Source organism: Mus caroli, unplaced genomic scaffold (assembly GCF_978045245.1).
Source record: "Mus caroli unplaced genomic scaffold, Mus_caroli_1 scaffold_7, whole genome shotgun sequence".
NCBI lineage: Eukaryota > Metazoa > Chordata > Mammalia > Rodentia > Muridae > Mus > Mus caroli.
The window spans coordinates 108,751,661-108,774,889 of record NW_028227262.1 but is presented as its reverse complement, the minus strand read 5'-3'; the positions used below and the strand labels follow the sequence as shown (position 1 = coordinate 108,774,889).

Genomic DNA, 23,229 nt, shown 5'->3' with positions numbered 1-23,229 from the left:
TTCTTAAGGTTTTTATAATGCAAGAGCAACAAGTAAAGTAATTTTCTTTTATTTTAATAAAATAAGCTGCAATTGAAATATTTTAAACCAAATGGCTTTGGTTTTAATAAACTCACTAAAGTGGCCTTGAAGGTAAGGAATGGATAAAATGCTTGCTGCACAAACGTGATGAGCAGACTTAGGAAGACCAGAACCCTGGTAAAAGCTTGGCAGGTGTGGCAGTGGCCTGTGATTAAAACATCAGAGAGAGAGAGAGAGAGAGAGAGAGAGAGAGAGAGAGAGAGAGAGAGAGAGAGAGAGAGAGAGAGAGAATCCTCAAAATAAGCAGGCTAGATAGACTATCTTGAATTGTTGAGTTCCAGCTCAGCAAGAGATCCTGCCTCAATAAATAAGTGTACCAAGGAAGACACTCAACATCAACTTTGTGCCTCCAAACTCACACCCAAACAACTGCATTTGTGTGTGTGTGTTGGCTAGTTTTATGTCAACTTGACACAAACTATAGAGACATATTGGAAGATAAACCTCAACTGAGAAAAAAAAAATACTACCACCAGATTTGGCCTCTGGGCAAATTTTGGTGCATTTTTTGATTGATAATTGATGTAGGATGTAAGAAGACCCAGATCACTATTGGTGTTACTACCCATGGGTCCTGAATGCTCTAAAAAATGAACTTGAGTGTCTCAGTTAATCCATCAGTTCCTGCCTCAAGGTTCTCGATTTGAGTTCCTGTCCTGAGTTTCTACCTTGACTTCTTTTGATGATAGACTGTGTCATGGGAGTGTACACAAAATAAACCCTTTGCTCCCCACGTTGCTTATGGTCATGGTGTTTAAAACCCTAACTCAGACAAAAAATATATATCCACATACATGAGATGTATACAATATACCCATATTCATATCACACATATACATATACCAAAAATTTTTAAAAATGCAGCTCTTTTGAGTAAGTTCATGATCATTTTGATCTGGTTCTTGCCTTTGTGCAATGAAATGCGTTTTCTTGGAGGATGCAGAGTCAATCTTCATAGTATTTTATTCTTGGGTTCCTTTATTCGTTCGTGGTTTGGAATGCTATGAGTGTTTCTGAAGGTGAATGGGACAGGGAATGTAGGCAGTGTTCACAAAGCCTGTCTTGTCAATGCACATGTAGATAACAACACTCAGCTCACAAGGTGACCAGAGTAAAGAGCTAGTTAAGATAAAGAACTCTGTATACCCTTTTAAATTGAAATTTGGAAGGTGAAACAAATAGGGGTCATGCAACATATATTTTGTGTGCTTCAATATATTCATAGCATTATTATTTAGCTAGTGTTCAGTGTAAGGAATTGGTAGTTAGACTATTTATATCCCATTCTTTTTAGCAAGACCTCAAAACTCAGCTTATACTTTTTGGCACACTTAATGTTGCATGTTAAAATTTTAGCATATAAAATATATATTAGAATTTATATATAATCTCATAAAACAAATGAGGTAACTAATGGAAACAATATTTTTCATTGATTCAGTTTTATGATTTGCACTTGAGTTAATCATCAGTCAGTTAGATAGAGCAGGATTCTTCAGGCTTCAAAATATATCTCAGTGTTCCAGGTACCACAACATCCAGCAGATCTCCAGATTTTCTCAGCTGAAAGACAGTTGATGGATGCCCAAACCCACCATTTTCTGCTGTGTTTATCCTCAGTGTTTTCATGAGCCATACATTAGGGTCATAAAATGACTATATTTGGGAAGGAGTTGGGCCTATTATAGAGAAAAGCAAAGGGATAGATTCACACATTTTCCCCCAAAATTCAGCTTTTATCATGTGATATATATGTATAATTTGGAAGAAATATATATCTTCCAAACTCTATGTAGTTTAGTTCATATTATTTCAAACTCTATATAGATATATTTCATATCTTCCGAACTACATAGAGAGTGAACAAAGTGAGTGCTTACTACTGACAGCAAATGAAAACCAGATATCTCTGCTGAGGTGTTCTTTGTTTGCTTGTTGATGAAATTTGCACAAATCTGTCCTTATTATCTTTTTACAAGTTGTATTATTATGCCAAGGTACATAAAAGGCCATTTTCTTTGGTATGTAAAAAATGAAACGAACTATAATGGTTAAAACAATTCCAGAGGAAAGTACACAAAAAGGTTAAAAGTTGCAAATTTACAAAAGTCCAGAGAAAGAAAAGTTCTGGAAGTTAGCTCACAGTTAGGTAATAAAACAAAAGTGAATGGATTTCTAAACTGTAAAACTAAGTTTAAAACAAATGATTGTTGTTGTCATCTCTCAAGTGAAATATAAAATGCCTCAGATATCTATTGAAGTGTCTTTGGAAAGAGTAGATCCCCTTTGGCTCTTTTACACCCACTGAAACCCTTAAAGTATCTTCTCGTCACCTAAGACTGCTATAGTCTGGCCTCAGAAGACTTCATGAAGTGAAAACTACCTCCTTGTGCATCATTGGAAAAATCATGTCATCTTTGATATTTTTCAGCTATAAAACAAAGTAAACAACTACATTCTGAAAATGTTTCATCCTTCTCCAAACCAAAGAACATGACTGTCTTTGTATGAGAAAGCTCTGTACCACAATAGAAATATTCACTAATTGCTTCCATTTCTTTCTAGGACCAAGACCCTGTTGCCTTTGGCAATGACTCTCTGCTATTGCAATCATCAAGACATTATTTGAACATTCGCTACACCTTACTGCCCTATCTCTACACCCTCTTCTACCGAGCTCACACACTGGGAGAGACAGTAGCAAGACCCCTGGTACATGAGTGAGTTTCTAGGACAAGGCTCCCCTTCAGATCACAAATTACCTTCACCTTGGCAGTATAACAAGGTCTATTAAGACATGCAATGGGTGACTGCTTCCATTTGGAAACTGCACTCACTTGACTCTGTGTGTGCTTTGTGTCTTATAGATTCTATCAGGACCCAGCAACATGGGCAGTGCATGAGCAGTTCTTATGGGGGCCCGGACTCCTCATCACACCCGTGTTGTATGAAGTATGTTTGTTACTGGAATAATGGGATGGGATGTTACAGTTGTCCTCGTAGCTTTATAGCGGAGCAGATATGATTGTACTTAAGTCTAAATATAAATATAAATGAGAACAATTATGAGTGTTTGGAAAATAAGAATTCTTGGTTCCAATGATACATCAACTAAACAGTTTCTATGTTGTAAAATTACATTTAAACCTACATTATTAGGCACATGGTCATACAATGACATGGACTTGTCTCTTGGTGTGTGTACATCTGTGTATGTGTGTTGAGCATTTTGATATCTTCTCATCCTGACGGGTTGGGAAGACAGAATAAGTGTGCAGAGGCATAATGGGAGAAAGTAGAGTATAGGAAGATACAACCATGGGCAAGGGTGAGAAGTAAGGTGTTGGGGAAAGATTGTTATTATACTGATTATCTTGTTTAAAAGCATTGCAAAGATTGCAAGCCAGAAAAAAGAGAAAGATAACAAAGGCTCTTTGAGCTGGTGATGTCTCAATTATATCTAATCAACAAGTGACTTTGCTCTGCTGTGGATATGGTTGGCTTAGTCTACTCTGAACTAATGGACAGTGAAACTCTGAACATGAAATTCTCTGCTTCTAGAAAATGCAGGAAAACAGAAACCAAATGAACATAGTTTCTAGGTACAACATGGCTTTGAATAAAGGGTTTGGCCTTTCTGGGTTCCCATGTTTTATTGGTGTAACAGGAGGATCTCAAATGGCTCTTAGGATTATTCAGATAGCCGTGGGCAGCCATGTGGATGGAGGTCATCTTTAAACTATAAAAGGTGTGTGTGTGTGTGTGTGTGTGTGTGTGTGTGTGCATGTGTTTACACACACGCTAATATTGCTTACTGACTTTATTTTCTTAGGGCATGGACCAAGTGAAAGCCTATATCCCAGATGCCATCTGGTATGACTATGAGACGGTAAGTGAAGTGGTTTCTAGCAGAGAACAATGTTGAACCAAAAGGCTTGGGAGTTCATGGTAAGATAACACAAGGTTTTACAATCACTTGATTATGGGTAATGTTTTGAGCCATCTTAGTCCATTCAGGATGGGATAATAAAAACCTTCACACTTGATAATTTATAAACAACAGCACTTTATTGTCCTCAGTCCTTGGAGGCTGTAAAGTCCAAGATCAAGGTCTTCTCCACTTCACCAATGCTAACTTCTCCCTGAGCTTTCATAACTCAATCACTTGTCCAGAGAAATCACTTTTTCATAGTATCACATACAATATTAGGTTCCAACATATGAACTTTAGAGGGACATTGCCCTTCATGTCACAGTGGAAGCCATTTTTAATATCTGCAATAAGTTTATTGAATCTCACTGTGTCAGCCATCTCAATCTGACTGCTATGCTGATAATTGGGACTAATCACGTCATTAGCTGTTGTCTGTGGAAAGCAGACAATTCAAGCTCAGTGTGGAAATCACAGTAAGTCAGTCAACTTTCTGTTATTATAACAAATATCCAAGATAACAAGGTTATAAGGAGAAAGGCTCTCTATATTTTTGCCTTTGATTTCCAAAGCTCTAGTCTTTGGTTTTATTACTTTTGGCTGGTGGCAGACTATTTGGTGAAAGCATAAGAAGGAACAAAATCTCATGGTTAGAAAGTGACAGACAGTAAAAGGAAGAGATCAGGGCCTTACAATTCCCACTGAGCATACACTTTTAATAACGTAAAAGCTCATGCTAACCCCACCCTTGAAGTTTCTAACAACTCTCAATTCCATTGAGTCTGGGACCAGGTCCTTAACACATATTTTCATAGAGGACAGCCAAGATGCAAACCATAGCACACCACAGTATAGTGAGGCAGACAAGGTGGTTAGGTTGGTGTCTCAGATCTGCTCTCTGCTACACATATACTTTGGGGGAAGTTGCCTCACTTTGGAGATCCCCATCTTCTTGTCTCTAAGGCAAAGTTGACTGAAGTAGAGGATCTTTAGGGTTTTTCCTGGCTGCAGTCTCCTATCTGGTCTGTTTTCCTTTTGTTGCTTAGGGACTGGCTATCCAAGAAAGGAAACAGTTTATAGACATGCCATTACCAAGTGACAGGATAGGACTTCACCTTCGAGGTGGCTACATATTTCCCACCCAGGAGCCAAGCAGAACCACAAATGCCAGGTAAGTTCCTGTGTCTACTCTGAAGCTTAGTGAGGCTTCATGGGGGAAACAAGCAAGGATCAAGAGTACATGGGCCAAATGAAATACCACTACTGTCAGCAATCTTCTCCTTTCAAGGCTGGTCTCAAATTGTCTTTAGAGTGATAAACATAGTCTCACTTTCTTTTTCATTTTTTTTTTTGTCTATTTGGATTGAATCAGATGATAGGAATAATCAAAATAATCTTCACAAGAGCTTCCCTATGGTCAGACATTATCTTAAGGTGCATCTGCCAATACATGAGAAGAATTTAGTAGGGGGCAAAAGTCAATATTGTTTGGAGTTTCAAGGCTCAGATTCTGCAGCAGAATTTCAGTTCAAACTCTGGCCTGAAAACATCCTACATGTGTTAGCGTTGGACAGTATGTCTGTGTTCACATTTGCTACTGGTAAACTGGAGGGGATGATGGCCTCACCTTTGTGAGGGATAACTGAATTAATATAAAGGACAGTATCTGGAGCACACTTACAAGAGTGCCTGTCACAGGATCTAATCAGCCTCGTTAAAATGATCACAAACCCACCTCACCCCACCATTGTTCTTACATTCTCTCTTTTCCACATTCTGCTACTTTTTCACACCATGTTTTTACAAAATGCTAACATCTACTCAATTTCTGGGATACACTCTGGAGGATACAGCCCTAGGCATCAAGGGGTAGATTCATCAAGGGCCAAATTAATCTGTTTCTGCCTTTGTTCATTGTCTGAAACTTGGAATTGCTCTCCTCAGCCGGAAGAATCCCATGGGACTCATCATTGCTTTGGATTATAAGCGTGAGGCAAAGGGCCAGCTGTATTGGGATGATGGTGTGTCTAAAGGTAGATTTTTCCCATTGATCATAGTTGTGTTTCTTAGTAAGAATTCATCACTAAAGGCTTTGCAGTGAGGTACCAAATCCATAGTTAGGGATATATTTTAGTATCATAGAAAATTTTAGTATCTTAGAAAATTAAAACTCATTATAAAAGTTCCATTATCTAAGGACAATGAATTAAAATAGACTTCACATGTAAACCTTATGTGTTATTGACATGGCCAAAGTATGAATAGTATTGCATTTGATTCTTTACTGCATATCACCATTAACATCAAGGAATACCTTTTGGTTATTAGCTTAGCAAGACACTGTTTCAGTTACCATTGAGAAAGATATATGTGATGTAGGTCTTTTGTTTTGTACTGTAAAATGTGACATGACTACCAGAGAGAAGCTTTGAGATTAATAGAATTAGAATTTGTAAATATTCCATACCTATTATTATGCTTCATGCAAAACACATAGAGATGAATATGCCATCAACTTTGACCTTGAAAAGTTCACAGGTCAAGAGGATAGAGACATTAAAATATTTTAAATGCTAGCAAGTCAAGCTGTAGAGTGCCATGAGACTTCAGAGGAAGTTGTCTATTAAGGTTCTACATAGATCGGCAAACATGGTCTTTTGGTTGAGCAGAACTGTATACAGATGAATTCAAATAAGGAGGATGTGACTCCATAATTTCATTGTCTCCCATAGTAACAGTATATACATATTACTTCATCTCTTTCAGGCACAGTGTCTGAAAGAAAGTACATTCTCTATGATTTTTCTGTTGCATCTGTAAGTACTGCGTTCATAGACTATACATTTAGTTCTTTTTTTTTTAAAGGTTTTAGTGTTCTACATGTGTTTTTATTTCCCTAAAATTTATGCCTAAGTCATAAGTTAGTGCATTTTTTTATAATGTAAGAAACATCTGGACTATTCCAGAGTGTCTGTCTATTTTATATTTTATCCATTAATAAATAAGTGATACTGTTTTTCTACATAACTACTTGTATTTGAAGCTTTCCATATTTTTCATTTTACCCATCCTGTGTGGCAATTGCTTGGGACAGTAGTTTGTTTTATTATTTATTCAATGTCTAATCATATCTTTGCATATGTCTACCTATCTCTTTTATATTATGTTGCATAAAATATCACATCTTTGTCTATGTTCTGACTAGAGGCTTTTTGGCATTAGTTAACAGCTCATTTTTAATATCTATACTTCATTAAGCATGTGCTTTGCAAATACTTTCTTCTGTATTTAGGCTTTTCTTTTCTTCTTAAAGACTTTTATAAAGCAAATATTGAAATTTGGGTATTCCCAGCTTGCTGTTATTTTCTTTGCTGGACTATGCCTCTTGTTGCCATGTGTAAGAACTCTACCTGGTCTTAGAACCTCAGTGTTCTCTGATGTTTAACCCCCCTTCCAAAGAAGTGTTATTATCTGTATCTATTTTATTACTTATGATCAATTTTAACTAATTCATATATGTTAGACTCAGGTCAAAGTTCAACTTTTTGCCTATATAGGACCAGATAGCCCAGCACCTTTTGGAAACAGATCCCTCCTCCTCTGTATTGCTTTTAAAATTCTTGCAAATACCACTGGAGCCTTTTTGTACTCTGTATAATTAGCAAAATGTGCTACTTTACCTCGGAGTGCAGCCCCATCTACTTCTGGGTTTAGCTCCGCTTTGCTAATTTTTAACTCTGTTTCTATAAATAAGTCATTTAATTTATCTATGAATTGCCTCCATCTTTAAAAATAGGGATTTCAACTTCATAGTTTGCCGAGTCATCCAAATGGGATAATATATGCAAGACACTTAGCATAGTGTCTGACATATATTAAGCATTCATGAAATTTAGCTTTTATCATTAACACTAAGTTAAAAATTACTGTAGAACATGTGTGTGTGTGTGTGTGTGTGTGTGTGTGTGTGTGTGTATGTGCCACTTGGATTTTGTGTATGCTTGGGTCTTCTTTTTTTGCTTTGTAACTACTGAAACTTATAAGTTGTGATAATATTTTCTGAGCAATAAAATTTGAAAAGAAACACTTACCCAACTTACCCAAAAGAGGAGAGTGCTGGTGTCTGAGTCAACACCTGCCCTAGGAGAAGTCATTGATCAACTTAGAAATGAAAATGAACTTAGATAATAAAAACAGATAAAAAGACATCATGTAGATGCTGAATGTGAATATTTATATCTTTAAAATGACTTTCTCCCTCCTCCCCAGAATAGTTTACAGGCAAAAATTATAAATAATTTTTATATTTATGGAGATTCCAATGACATCAAGTTCACAGACATCAGAATCTTGGGGATGGACAAAGAACCAACTGATTGCAATGTTTTAACGAATAACAATATCATCCCCATTTCAAGCTACAACTACAATGCTTCAGCAAAGGTGAGAGATCATTCTATCTGTGGGACTCTGGCTGAAAGCCTTGTCCTGGGATTCTGATAGCTTTCCCTCCTTTGCCTTTGTGAGTTTGGATAGTCACAGAGACATTTTTTTTCTTGGGACAGCCATCTTGTCATAGAAGAAATGTGTGCATGCAACTATGAATCCCTCCTCATATTAGCATTGAAACTTTAAAGAAGATAACAAGAATTAGTGCCCTATTAGAAGTTCTTTTCTGCTTAAAACTAGATAAGATGTCCTCTGATGGAATGGTAAAAATGAGGTTCTGGGGTATTTGCAGTTTGTCCCTTGTTGAAGTTAGACCCACCCTTGAGATGCAGTTGATACTTTTTCTTGTTACAGTTACTATAAGCTTTTTTCATGCTCTCACATAAAATGTAAGTGGGAAAAACATAAGCTATAGTCTGACTTAGCTATCATTGTGTGCTTCCCTTACTTAATGAACTAATATAGAAGATTATATTTATTGACTTACTCATTTACTTCCTGAGAAGTTCATTGTTTCTTAGGTAAGCTATCTTCCACCAGAAAATACATATAGGACAGGATAGGAACAAAACTTCTAGGACTAAGCACAATGAGGTACTGATACTGGTCATTTTCTCCCCATTGTCCCATTGTAAGATCTTAGGCATGCTATTAAATCTATATCATGGAGACAGCCACAATACTCATAGCACTGGGCCACTCTTCAGAATTAACACACAAACAGAATTCTGTAATACAATTACAGAATGGTAATATGATTGTCACATTGCTTGGCTTCTATGCAATAGATGCTCAATAAAACTGAGCTATTGATTAGTGTCATTAACAAGAATCACACCAAAATGATAACAAGCTTTTCTTTATTAGATATTTTATTTATTTACACTTCAAATGCTATCCTGAAAGTCCCCTGTACCCTCCCCCACCCTGATTCCCTACCCACGCACTCCTGCTTCTTGGCCCTGGTGTTCCCCTGTACTGGGGCATATAAAGTTTGCAAGATCAAGGGGCCTCTCTTCCCAATAATGGCTGACTAGGCCATCTTCTGCTACATATGCAGATAGAGACACTAGCTCTGGGGGTACTGGTTAGTTCATATTGGATAACAAGCTTAAAACTGATAGACATACTGTGATCCTGCTCCACATTACATACATTCATGTGGCTCCAAAAGGTTACGAATCAAGCAAGTTCCAAGTATTCTGGGTGATACTAGAGAAAGAGCTTAGTTCTGACTTCCACACCATCAGCCAAGGGCAATATCTCCATAGCTCTGAATAACCTGGTTTGTCACTGGAGTCTTCTCTTTCCCTAGATGTTGATCATTAGTAACCTCACAGAACTGAAACTGGGACAAGAATTCTCTATTGAGTGGAAACTTGTAGTCAGTGACCTGGAGAAGTTTAACTGCTTCCCTGAGAATCCTGCAGTATCCGAGGAAAGCTGCAAGCAGCGGGGGTGCCTCTGGGAGGTAATGACCACAATGACCAGGAAGCTGTAAAAAAATTACAGCAGGTAGCTGAACAGCTGGACAGCACTTTGAAGAGTTTGAGGACTTGATGGCCATTTTAAGGGTGTGCTGATGTGCATTTCATGAACTCCATGTGATAGGTGATCAATAAATTCATTGCCATTCTAATCACTGCTTAAACTATGTCATTCTCCTGAGTGGGTGTTTGCATGTGTCTGCATTCTCCCTCCTAATAAATACACTAATCATATTGAATTAAAGCACATCTTAATGACTTCATATTAATTTGATCATCTGCAAAGATAGTATCTCTAACATGTCATATGCACACTACCACACTACTCGGGCTTAAAACATCTTTTTTTTTTTTTTTTTTTGTGGGGAGCAATTCAACCCACTTTTTTTTTTTGAAGTTCATTCTGTGTTGACTGGCGCCTTCAGTAATTAGAGTCTCAAAATTGTAAGTGTAGAAGTTCACCAAGAATTCTTCTTACTGTTCCAGCAAGCAACGATTCCTGGAGTACCTACCTGTTTCTACGACACCATTCCCCAGTATGCTGCCAGTAACATTCAGTACCAGCCCACAGGCATCACCATGGACCTGACCCTCCTGGAAAACTCAACATCTGCCCGGGCAGCTGCAGCTCCAAGAGTTGTGTCTGATCCTCTTTCTGGAAAGATCAGCTCTCTTAAACTGAGTGTGACTTACCATACAGAAAATATGCTGCAGGTCAAGGTAATCCTCACATGACAGTTGCTGATTTTCTTTTTTGTAATCCTTCTCTCATGTATTATATCCCCCTAACTATAGTTTTTCCACCATCCTCCCCTTCCAGTTCCTCCCTTTTACCTCCTGTCTCCCCCATATCCACTCCTCATCTTCCTTCTCTCTTTCCCTTCAAAAGAGAGCAGGCCTCCCAGAGATATCAAATACGGCATTAAAAGTTACAATAAGTCTAGGCACATACTTTCATATCAAGACTGGATGCTGAAGCAACCCGGTAGGAGGGAAAGGTCCCAAAGCAGGATAAATAGTCAGAGACAGTCCTCACTCCCACTGCTAGGACTACCACAAGAACATAGTGTTCTTCATACTGATGTTTTTGATTCAAGGCTTTATACAGATGAGGATATTAAAAGACTGTTAATGGCCCAGCACGGAAATATGTGCCTTTAATCCCAATAGTCAATAGGCAGAGATAGGTGGATCTCTATGGAAATTGGTCTGTTGCTCTGAATAGCAAGTTTCATGCCAGCCAAAGGTACCCTGAGACTCTCACAAATGAACAGACAGATAGACAAATGAACAGTCAGATAGACAGACAGACAATTAATACAATTCCCTATCTTACAGATACAGAAGCAGAAGATTCAAGAAGTGAAGATCAGAAAGGAGTAGACAGCTAGTCAGGATATGAACTTAGACCCACCACAGTTTTGTATCTTCTCTTATGATCAGTATTCTGCATCACACATGTCATTAAAACCTATCCCCTTGAGAAGCATGAGTCTGCTTTGTGAGGAACACACTGGCGAGACTCTAGCTTACTCCCGACAGTTTTAGCAGTTTCTGCAGTGGGCACTGTTAACATGTATCAGCAGCAGTGGAAAATCCTCATAAACTCCTTTTTCCCCTTCCCAGATTTACAGTACCAGTAAGAAAAGGTATGAGGTCCCAGTACCCTTGACTATCCCTTCTCCACCACTTAACACCTGTGAGAACTGCTTGTATGATGTAAGTGTTAAGACAAATCCATTTGGACTCCAAATTCAGCGTAAAAGCTCCGGTACTGTAATGTAAGATCTGTTTTTGTTTGTTTGTTTGTTTGTTTCTAATCAAAGCAACTGTAGATCTAATTACAATGATTTTAATTACTGCAGGAAAACCCCTAATTACCGAAACAACATATAATTATGAGCATGTTTGTTGAAGTCAATATGAATTTCTCTTGATTCTCTAGGAAATTTATTTTTCTACCAGTCATTAACTCAGAAAAAGTAATGAAAGATTTTTTTTAAAAAGACATTATTTGATTTCAGAAAAAAGAAAACCTGCTGTTTATTGTAATTGCTAATGAGAGCAGAAAACTACTTAGTAAGCATTAAGTATGCAAGGGTTATCAGTCATCAATCAAGCTATCAACCAGGTTTTGTCCTACTGTTGAAGGTCTGAATTTTGCCTTAGAAGTTCCCTGACCCATTAGTGATTATCATTTTCATGGGAATGTGTGTTTTTTTCTGTGTGGGGCTTTTGTTGATTTGACTGTGTATCCAGTTTTCTCTATTTCTGTCTTCAGGAAATTTCTTGTAATCTCAAAGAGTTGTTTTAAAGAGTTTCAAATTTTTCTGTCTCACAGTAGCTTTGGAGACCTCATGCATAGGTTCCCACAAAGTAACGTACCAGGCTTTAAAAACTGGTCATAGGAGAATAAATGAGACATGGTCTTTCCTCTCAGTAAACCCATGACTCAGAAAAGGGACAAATCACAGAATAGAAGTGCAGTTGTGAAAACTTGAAGCTTAATTATGGCCACTGCTATGTGATGGTCATTTCACAACATTTGAACTTGGATCCAGATAATTGGAGGCTTCCAAATCTGTATTTTGTTTTCTCAAGCCTGTGATTAATGCAGGAAAACCCCTAATCCCTGAGACAACATAGAATTATGAGCATGTTTGTTGAAGTCAACATGAATTTCTCTTGATTCTCTAGGAAATTTATTTTTCTACCAGTCATTAATTCTGAAAAGGGTAATGAAAAGTGATGTGTTAGCTTACCCTAAAAGTCTGCTTTTGCATTGCAGTTGGGATTCTCAGCTTCCTGGCTTCACCTTCAGTGAGATGTTCCTTTCCATTTCAACTCGTCTTCCCTCTCAGTACATCTATGGCTTTGGGGAAACAGACCATTCATCTTTCAGAAAAAATATGAGTTGGAACACATGGGGAATGTTTGCTCGGGATGAGCCACCATCAGTAAGGACATGAATAAAATTAGCAATCATGTACTCTTTATATAAACTTACTCAGATTCTTACTCAATGTTCGTAAATATTCCATATTCATCAGCTTCTCCTCACACTAACCAATTATGCTCTCAAATGCACAAGGGTGCATATCATATTCCTTTGCTTGCAAAATATTTAATTTCTCTACTTCTGTGGAACACAAGTTTTATATATTTTCTAAAAGATTGCAGTAAGTGTTTGACTGAAAAAATTAAAGATACAATGTCTATTTCTGTAATCAAAGCTAAGATAGATTTATGTAATAGTAAAAGGGGTACCAGAGTACAGATCTCACACATTTTTACTGAGGATAGAAGACAAGGTCAAACAAGGCTTTGTGAAGAACATGACAGCTGAGTTCATTCACCATTTGCTTTGTGATATGGATTTAATTTATTGGAGTTTCTATTTGTAGTTACCTTATTGTATAGACGTTATGGCTTCCTCCCGGCTCCATGCGCCCAGATATAAGACTCAGACTCAAAATATATTTTTAAATACTTTGGCCACATAGCTAGGCTCTTCTCTGACTTAGATCATAAGTTAAAATAATTCATTTATTTAAACCTTCATCCTGCCATGTGGTTGGCTACCTGTGCTCAGGCACCATGCTTCCATCTTGCCACACCTTCCTGGGAGGCATCTTTTGTACCTGACTCTATTTCAGAATTTTCTCTGTCTGCTGGATATTCCATTTTCTATTCTATCCTTTCCTATAGGCCGCAAGTTTTTAAATTGACAAGTGATGCATCCATACAATACACAATATAGTCTCTCTATGCTGTTGTTTTTTTCTTACAGTACAAGAAAAATTCCTATGGTGTTCACCCTTATTATATGGCATTGGAAGATGATAGTAATGCCCATGGGGTTCTCCTGTTGAACAGCAATGCCATGGGTAAGACAAAGATGCACTCTTACATGCCACCATATACAACTGTGACCACACTAATGGAGTCAAGGGTGTTACTAGAAATAAGGATATTTAAGGGCAAGGAAAATACACAGGCTTTATTTTATTTATCTATTAATTCAAGATTTCTGAAATACTCCAGGCCATATAGCAAGTGTAAAATTTTGGCTATCCATAGCTGCTTATTTTTTGTGAGACTTTAGCTTCTTTTTCACAGGGTGACATATACTATTTGATACTGTGTATTTTATTTTAGGCACATGGAATCCACCACAATCCTATTACTTAAGAGAAGACTTTCCAGAGGAGGTGGATATAACGTAGTGAGAATGAAATGGCCAGTTTTAGTACAGATTCTCTATCTGTGTGATTTATAGCTCATTATCAATTTGGCTTTTTCCAATCTTTATAGATGTAACACTCCAGCCCACCCCTGCCCTGACGTACCGCACCATAGGAGGGATTCTGGACTTCTATATGGTTTTGGGTCCAACACCTGAACTTGTAACTCAGCAATACACCCAGGTTCGAATCATGTCTATCCACTGACAAACCATCATGTATTTGTTGCATATTGATATCATGTTCTTAACACTAACATAAGATTCTTTTGTTCATTGTACTCATGGGTACTCTCATGAAAGGATTGGTAATCTTCTTGAAATCTAAAACAGTTTTTCAAAGAGTTTTTCATATTTCTGCTGGACAGTGGCTTTGTAGATCTCATTTATATGATTACTCATGCTGACACACCGGCCTTTAGTGCTATGAGGTACTGACACCATATTAAGAACCCACCTCTCTCTTGACCATTTGCTCAAAATTCTATTGTAGAATCTGTAATAAAGAATCATTGTGGAGGTCTCAGGTTTATAGAGTAATGGCTCAGCAATATAAAGAAACCTTACCTATAGTGTTTCACCTCCTTGGCTGTTCTACACTAGAGTTCCTTATTTATCCTGAGTGAGAGTTCTCAGAACTCAGTAGAATTAATCAAGCTTCTTCCTTATGAAATCTAGTATGATCTATTTATTTCACTTAGAATATTTTCAACTAATATAAAATTTTAGAAATAATTGTGGGGAGTGACATGGTGATTAAGTGAAAGAACAAAGTATGTAAGGATGAAATTGTAATAATTGATATTTTATTTTTATTCCAGTTGATTGGTCGGCCAGCCATGACTCCATACTGGGCCTTAGGTTTTCAGCTGAGTCGCTATGGATACAAGAGTGATGCTGAAATTAGCGATTTATATTCTGCAATGGTCGCAGCGGAGATTCCTTACGTATGACCCTCTCCCTTTGCTTCTGGTTTTTATCTTAATTGTAAAATGAAAATAGGTTCATATAACTTAAGCTATGATTGTTTTAGTAAAAGAAAAGTAGCTGTGGAGATAGTCTTTTATAGAATGTTTTACAATTATATATATATATATTACATGCTACCTTTTAGCATGATAAGCCTTGATTTGTAAGATTCATGAATAAGAGTTATATATGTACCCTTCAGCAGGCATTGGGATGGATGCAGGATTCTAGCATTCATTGTCTGCCATTGGATATATTGCAGTAGCTATGGATTATTCAGGCTATGACAATAGAAACTCCGAAATGGGCATTTTGGAGAAGTGAGAGTATGAAGGAAGCAGTTACAGATCAAATTTTGCTTCCTTTGAAACATATATGCATATCTTATAATTGAATTCCCCAATTAAATCCTGAGAAAGTAGTTAGGGGCTATCAACAAGCAAACAAATGCATGTGAGATACTTTTCTTCTTGTATAATTATCAGTTTTCAAGCACTCTTTCTTGATTTTATATATCTGCTAAGACTTTGGAGGGAAACTAAGGATTATAAAATGAGAATAGGTGATATTTTTCACTAACGATAATTTGATACATAGATACAAACTGTGCTTTTCTCTTTTTATATACATTTTATGATATACTTGTTAAACAGAGATGAGAAAAATGCAAGAAAATTACAAGATGAACAAAATTCATACATTTCACTTATCCTCACCATCAATGCTATTAATTCATCAGCTCATTCTTGTCTTAGTTTTGGCTTATCTACAAGTCTATGCTTCTCCAAATGAGTTTTATCTAGAGTCATAAGGCAAGGCAGGTGACTATCACTTCAGTCTAAAATGAAATAGCTTGCTTTTTGTTCCATCTGAATATTAACTACTTTACCCCGGTGTTAGTGAGTTTCAAGTGCAGAAACCTCTTATGAGGCTGTGTACAGGCAGCTATAAAATAAGACACTTCTAGAATGAGTAAATTTAGTGAAATTTGCTGTGTACACACAAACACACACACACACACAGACAAACAAACAAATAATCAGATCCTGCAGTCTGTTATTTAGCCAATGTTTACTATCTATTTTTGAACATTTCAATCAGCACTTTGATGGGCTCACCAGGTTTGAGATTAGAGGGTTTGGGAGGAGAGGAATTGAGGAAGGGAAAGGAAAGGGTACGGTAGTTGGAGAAGCAGATGATGAATGTAGACAAGTGATATGTGAGCAGGAATCAGAGAACAGTTTCAGCATGTGGAATTGAAAAGTATATGCAAAGGAATATATTAGAAGTTGGAATTGACAAGGAACCCAGGCTGGCTCAGGAAGCAGGGGTGGAGCCTGCAGAGCACCTACTGCACCTGCAGAATATCTACTGTAGGACCCTGAGCATCTTGCCTGTTGTTTTTTGTAGGATGTCCAGCATGTAGACATTGATTACATGGACCGGAAGCTGGACTTCACCCTCAGCCCCAGCTTCCAAAACCTTGGTGTCCTGATTAATCAAATGAAGACAAAGGGCATGAGATTCCTTCTCACTCTGGTGAGTATTATGACAGATTTTTGGTTCCTGTGTTAATGGTTCCAAAATAATTCCACTGGGAGAAAGTAGGTGACAGGTACAAGAAACTTGTACATTTTGGAAATTTCCTGTAACCACTTAAATATATATCTTTAAAAATCTCAAGCAAATAAATAAAGAAGGAAACAAACGTCAAAGTTACTTAAAAGAGGTACAATATTTTTTATTTTGTTTTTAGTATATATCTTTGTATCTCTGGAATGCCACTTATTGATATTTTGCTCTTGCTAAAATAAGAACTGTGGAAAGAAACACTGAATACAGAAAACAGAGTTCTGCACTGCTTCTGGCTGTGCCTTGGAGATCCCACTGTGTCTGTCTCATCTCTTCCCAGGGAAGAAGGGATGCTAACAACTGTCTTGGGCTTGTCCCTGTACAGTTTGGCAAGTTTATTAGTCTCCTTTTTGTTCAGTTCATATTTGGGTGGTTATTTGGGGACATTTTATGGGTGTAGCTTTTGATGTTACTAGGAGACAGGATCTCACAGTGAAACTCAGGATCCTCTAGTTCTTAAGGTCTTTCCATCTACTCTTCTTCAATGTTCTCTGACTCTTGGCTATGGGAGTGCTTTGTAGATGTATTCCCTGGGGAGGTTTGGAGGGAGGAATGGGAAGGAAGAAATGTTGTAATTAAAATAAAAATCTCAAAAGCACTTGATCACCCCCAAAATATCCATATAGGTATCATCCTTAGAAGTTATGAATCTCAGGACTTTACTGGTTTCATTGACCTCACAAACAGATCTAGAAAGAAAGAATGCTGTTATCAGAAAATGCATCTTTTAGCTTCCAAAATTAGAGTAGGGCTTTTGTTCAGTTGTTAGTTGATATATTTGTTGAATGTTGGTGTTTGAAGTTCATTGTTGTAGAGTTGTAGGGAGAGGACGGATTACTAAGTAAAAGAGCATTCTTATCTTAAGAAATCACTTATTCTAGCGGACTAAGACATTCAAGAAATAAGTATTAAATATAATTTCAGACAGTGATATTTTGCTTGACAGTTATAAGCCAGCATAATATAGAGACGAGCTGGGTCAGTATGAGATGCAGTAGGTGGGCATAGCTACTTTAGTTGTAAGTTGGATCATAGAATAGATTTTTTTTGCTTCCCTAAGGGGAAATTGCTATTACACAGTGGTAATGTAGTACATAGTCCCTCCTCTTGATGGTAATATTAATCTTACTAGTCTAGCTTACCTTTGGAAGCTGTTTTCCAAATATAGTCATGCAAAATTTATGACTAACCATGAGTATTTTCTTTTTTATCGGTTATTTTATTTATTTACATTTCAAATGTTATCTCCCTTCCCAGTTTCCCCTCTGCAAAATCCCAATCACATACCCCCTGTCCCCTGCTTCTATGAGGGTGCTCCCCCACACCTACCAACTCCTACTTTACCACCCTAGAATTCCCCTATGCTGGGGCATTGAGCCTTCACAGGACAAAGGGCCTCCACTCCCATTGATGCCAGATAAGGCAATCCTCTGCTACATATGTAGCTCGAGCCATGGATCCTTTCATGTGTCCACTTTGGTTGGTGGTTTAGTACCTGGGAACTCTGAGGGTTCCAGTAGGTTGATATTGTTTTAATTTTTTTTTCTCCTGCCTGTCTTCCTTTTTGAATGAATCTATGAGTGATTGGGAAAAAAATCTCTCCTGTTATGTTCTTAGTTTCAGAAAATCTCCTTCCCATTTCATAAGCTACAGCTCTGGGTAGATACTTTCTATAGGAGAGGATGTTTTATTTATTGACTAGATTTTTTACTCTTTTTGAAAGAGATTGTTAAGAATTATGCATTTTTCTTTGGGTACCTGTAACAATGTACTTCACTGATTGTGGTAATGTACTCAGTAAAGACATCTACTTTTAAAAGAAAAATATTTAATATTACTACTTGGCCACTAATTCTTTCTGCACTATGAACTGTCAGTTTTGGTGTGGAAGTTTCTTGGAGATGTTTCATTCATATTTTTGTCTTAAAACTCTTACTACAGGATCCAGTCATTTCTGGCAATGAGACACACTATCGCACATTCATTCGAGGACAGGAAAAAAATGTGTTCATCAAATGGCCTGATTCCAATGACATTGTCTGGGGCAAGGTAAGACTTGATAAAGATAGCTATATTCTCTTCCTCACTATAAGTTTCTATAAATTCTGTAAATATATGCTGGATAATAAATACATTATAAAAACAAGAGGAAATCTTTTCTGATGCTACTTAGCATAGCAAGCATTAGACCCAAAATTACAGGTGAAATTTTCTAAAACATGGAATGATGTCATTGCTTAAAAATAATCTGATATTCCCACCATTCATATTTAACATGAATGTTTTAAAAACCATATTAATAATCCATCAGGGCTCTGAGTTCTGTGTCTCTACCACATAAATTTAAAATAATCATTCACTTTTGACCAATAATAATTAAAAAAAACCCTAACTCTATCTTGTAGTTTTGGATTTTTTTCCTATGGCTTTAATCCTCATCCCATATGTATGATATCAATGATAATTTATGCGGATTCCTGGAACCCAGTTGATAGTAGCTCTTAGATTCAAACTCCTCTCCTAAATCAATCACACTCTAGTCTATCACTCTAGCATGTGCTCTCATTTTGAATGCTGCCTTCCCACCTTACACATTGGAACTTGAGATTTGAGACATGAGCTGTTATATTTGGCCTCTTTTAAAGCTCTTGGTAGCTGGTTTAAGTGTGTTATAGGAAGTGCCATTGCCCCCAAATATTGTATACAAATTATGTAGAAATTTTGTGAACTCTAAGGAAGCAAGCAGTATTTCCTGTTGAAATCTCAGAATATATAAATCCTGGAAGAGAGATAGGCATTAAGTGCTCAGTAAGTACACTCTGGTGATTTATCCATGTATATAGTTAACATAGTGCTAATTACAAATAAGATTGATTAATACTATAGACTGTTGGTGCTACATATACTTCAACAAGTATTGATTCAGCTTGAAAATATTGAGAACACATCTAAAGGATTGGAAAGCTTGTATGGAGGAATATGCAGTGAGGTAGGAGGGGCCCAGCCTTGGTCAGGAAGCAAGGCAGAACATTAACCAGTCATTTCTTCAGCATCATATTTCACATTTACTTGTAAAGAAGGGTTTTTATAGGTAAAAATGGAATAAGACCAGAGCAAAGTAATCATTTAAAATATTATTGTGCAGAAGATACACTTAAAATGATGTTATTTACTTCCGTTCACAGTTTAAAAGATGAAAATGTATGGAATAATTCAGAACACCCTGGTGAATTCTGCACATTCCGATTTTACAGCTTAACTTATGACAAAGATTGAGGCATGTGTAGAGTTGCTTGCCTGTAGAGCTTTGTGTGCAAAACACCTCATGGTCTATGTGCAGTGATTTAAAGGTTTTGATTTTCTTATTTGTCTAGGTGTGGGCAGAGTTGCCCAACGTAAATGTGGATGGATCCCTTGACCATGAGACTCAACTTAAGGTGACATTGAACAGACATTTTCTTTTTTAAACATCATCCTAGACGTCTGAATGTTTATGTTTTCTCTTAGTAGATGAGTAGCTTCCCCTTTTTGGTTAGGTAGCTTTAATTTGAGTCTGCTTGCCTGGTGGTCAATTTTCACAGGAGGAAGCACTCGAATGAAAAACCTGACAGCCAACCAAAATGGAAGGATATAGAAAGAAAATTATCATGAAATACCATGAATTGTTATGTGTTCAATAGTTTGTGATTCAAATATAATGTTGCTAGAAAAATAATGACCTGAAGTCTAGGATATATTCTCAAGTATTAAACTGTCACAAGTAGATGTTTTGATGAATTCCTTGAAGACCAAAAGCTATCAGGCTGGAAGGAGGATAGTCCTTGGTTCCATGCCTTCTGTACCATCTGTACAGTAAGTGTGTAACTACACACTTAGTTACAATGCAGTTCATTTTTCCTGGGATTACAGTCAGGTTCTCCTTAGTTTGGCCAATCTACAAGAATCCCAGGCATCTTTACAATTCAATTGCTTAGATACTACTAGTTTTCTATTGTCCATAGTTGATGTTGAATCCTAAGACAAGTCCTATGCTTTAAATGTGTTTTTAGAGGGCTTTCCCCCCTTCCTCCATCTTTGTGTCCATTGTAAACTCTGCAGCAATGGAAGAAGAAAAGCTGTTAGTTCAGAGACTGGATAGGCCTAAATGCTTGCCCATTTCCTCTTTTGTCATCAGTACTCTCTCTCCAAGATAGGGGGCGATCTTTCCCATGAAAGCATGTCTTGCTCTTCCAGCTATACAGGGCCCATGTTGCTTTTCCTGACTTCCTGCGTAACAGCACAGCCACATGGTGGAAGGAGGAGATAAGAGAGCTCTATTCAAATCTTCAGGAGCCACAGAAAAGTTTGAAGTTTGATGGGCTGCGGATTGTAAGTGCACCTTTAATTCTCTGAACACATAAGCAGTTAGAACTCAGGGAGGTAGGTACTTTATAAACTCGCAGAATAGGCAGCTAGGAGTGGATAACTGAAAGGAAGGTAGTTTAGTTTCTAGGACCAGGAAGAGCAGAGATTATTGTGGTCCTGTCCAAGGACATGTCTAGTAGAGGAGTTCACTGAGGAGGTGTGTCAGCTGCTCAAGATGCTAATATTTGGGTGATAGGGAGGAACATCCTGGCATCTCTTATTTCCAATTGGTCAGTCTCTTGACTTTGCTTCCCAGATGGCACATCCACTCCAAAGCCTGAAAGTGTGTCCTGCAAGACAGGGCAGACCTGGAAATGGGCAAGGCATCAATTTGGAGATTGATGGGATGTCTCTGGGAGATGTCTGTGAGGGCTCCTTCGTTTACATATTTCTAGGGGTGGAATTCATTCATTCCTGTCATGCTTTCTCACCTCACAACAAGACCCCTGAAACCCTAAGCAAATTCTAAACCAGCTCTGAAGAGCTGCTAGATGTTAGGTCAGAGTAGAAGAAGCACAGAGTTCACACAGTGACAAACTTGAGTCCTGTGGTTGTTTTGTGGCCTCACTGAACATTGACCTTTCAGGACAGACAAGCATACTGTAAACTTATAGAAGAACACAAATTAATCCAAACAGATAAGTCAGAAAGTAAAGAAATGTTAGCAGCTTTGAAGAAGAGATTCAGAAAATTATGAGATGTTTACTCTAACACAGTGGTTACTGTGACCCTTTAATACAGTTGCTCATGTTGTGGTGACCCAAACCATAAAATTATTTTCATAGCTACTTCATAACTATAATGTTGCTACTGCTATGAATTATAATGGAAATATTCCTGTTTTCCAATGGTCTTAGGTGACCCCTGGGAAAGGGTTGTTCAAACCCCAGGTTGTAAACTTCTGTTTGAGAAAAAAAGAAAACTGTTGTTGGGTAACCCAAAACAATGCATAGTTAGTCCCAAATGCTTGCTGTTGCCTATATTCTTATTTAAAACTTTCTTTTTAAAGATAGACCGATTGTATTTTTATCCTACTGACACACAATGAACATCCCTCAGGGCCTCCACTCCTTCAATTGAGCTTTACATTCCCCAGTGGAAGGTTTCACTTCAAGCATTGCTTCTGAGTTATTACAACTACTCAGAGGATTTTCAAGCCTATGTCAGTAGTGGATTCATAGCAAGGCTGGGGATGTAAGAAAAGGTAGAGGAAAATTATAATAGCTACTGGCTACAGATACAAAGTAAATAGTCTATGAATAGAAAAATAAAAACAGGCTTGATGGATAGGGAGATAGATTAAGATATTTCATTAAGTTCAGGGTCCAGTGTTATCTCAATGTTTTTGCTATGACATAACCTTCCTAGGATGAAAAAGGTAAACTGGAAAGTTTATTATTTAACTCCACTAAGCTGATGTAGGATTTTTAATTCCAGTTTAATCCATGACAAGGTTAAAGACTAGAATTACACAACCTAGTCATTTCTTTGAGGTTAGTGTTCTATTTAGAAATGACATGTTGCCCCTCATATGACAGAATTTTTCTTTGTCTGCTTACTTCAGGATATGAATGAACCTTCAAACTTTGTGGATGGAGCTGTCGGGGGCTGCCGCAATGACACTCTCAATAAACCACCCTACATGCCAGGTATGATTTATTTCCCATTCAAGATTCTCTTTCCTTTTGTATAAAGCCAAAAGTTTTTGGATGGGAAAGGGGAGGAGCAAACATACTTTCACCATGACATAAAATCCACAAATAGAATAACTTTGAATATATGCAAATTAGTAAGTTAGTAATTAGATACAGAAATAATGACATGATGTATTATACAAGAAACTAAACAGTCTACTTGATTGTATGGATGGCTATAAATTTATTGCCCACGTTTTAAATACACTCTTCTATATGCATGCAAACCCACTTGTCCCAATATACAGGGTTTTCTGATTAGAGTTTAGTTCCTACGCTCTCTACCCATGTTCACACACTTTAAGAAAGATTTTCCTTAGAGCTCACTGTACCAGAATA

General features: G+C 37.3%; 1 protein-coding gene across 1 annotated transcript in view; it reads left to right on the top strand.

Annotated features, from left to right (window-relative positions):
• Mgam2 (maltase-glucoamylase 2 (putative)) overlaps positions 1–23,229 on the top strand; it is a 77,561-nt gene that overhangs the window by 31,723 nt on the left and 22,609 nt on the right. Inside the window, exons 17-35 of the mRNA XM_085840665.1 lie at positions 2,647–2,801; positions 2,949–3,033; positions 3,914–3,970; positions 5,059–5,183; positions 5,957–6,045; positions 6,779–6,828; positions 8,282–8,455; positions 9,777–9,932; positions 10,435–10,668; positions 11,575–11,729; positions 12,737–12,905; positions 13,739–13,835; positions 14,263–14,375; positions 15,013–15,138; positions 16,571–16,699; positions 18,734–18,841; positions 20,167–20,229; positions 21,026–21,160; positions 22,761–22,845. Of these exons, the coding sequence (XP_085696791.1) occupies positions 2,647–2,801; positions 2,949–3,033; positions 3,914–3,970; positions 5,059–5,183; positions 5,957–6,045; positions 6,779–6,828; positions 8,282–8,455; positions 9,777–9,932; positions 10,435–10,668; positions 11,575–11,729; positions 12,737–12,905; positions 13,739–13,835; positions 14,263–14,375; positions 15,013–15,138; positions 16,571–16,699; positions 18,734–18,841; positions 20,167–20,229; positions 21,026–21,160; positions 22,761–22,845 (2,305 nt within the window). The remainder of the gene's footprint in view (positions 1–2,646; positions 2,802–2,948; positions 3,034–3,913; positions 3,971–5,058; positions 5,184–5,956; positions 6,046–6,778; positions 6,829–8,281; positions 8,456–9,776; positions 9,933–10,434; positions 10,669–11,574; positions 11,730–12,736; positions 12,906–13,738; positions 13,836–14,262; positions 14,376–15,012; positions 15,139–16,570; positions 16,700–18,733; positions 18,842–20,166; positions 20,230–21,025; positions 21,161–22,760; positions 22,846–23,229) is intronic.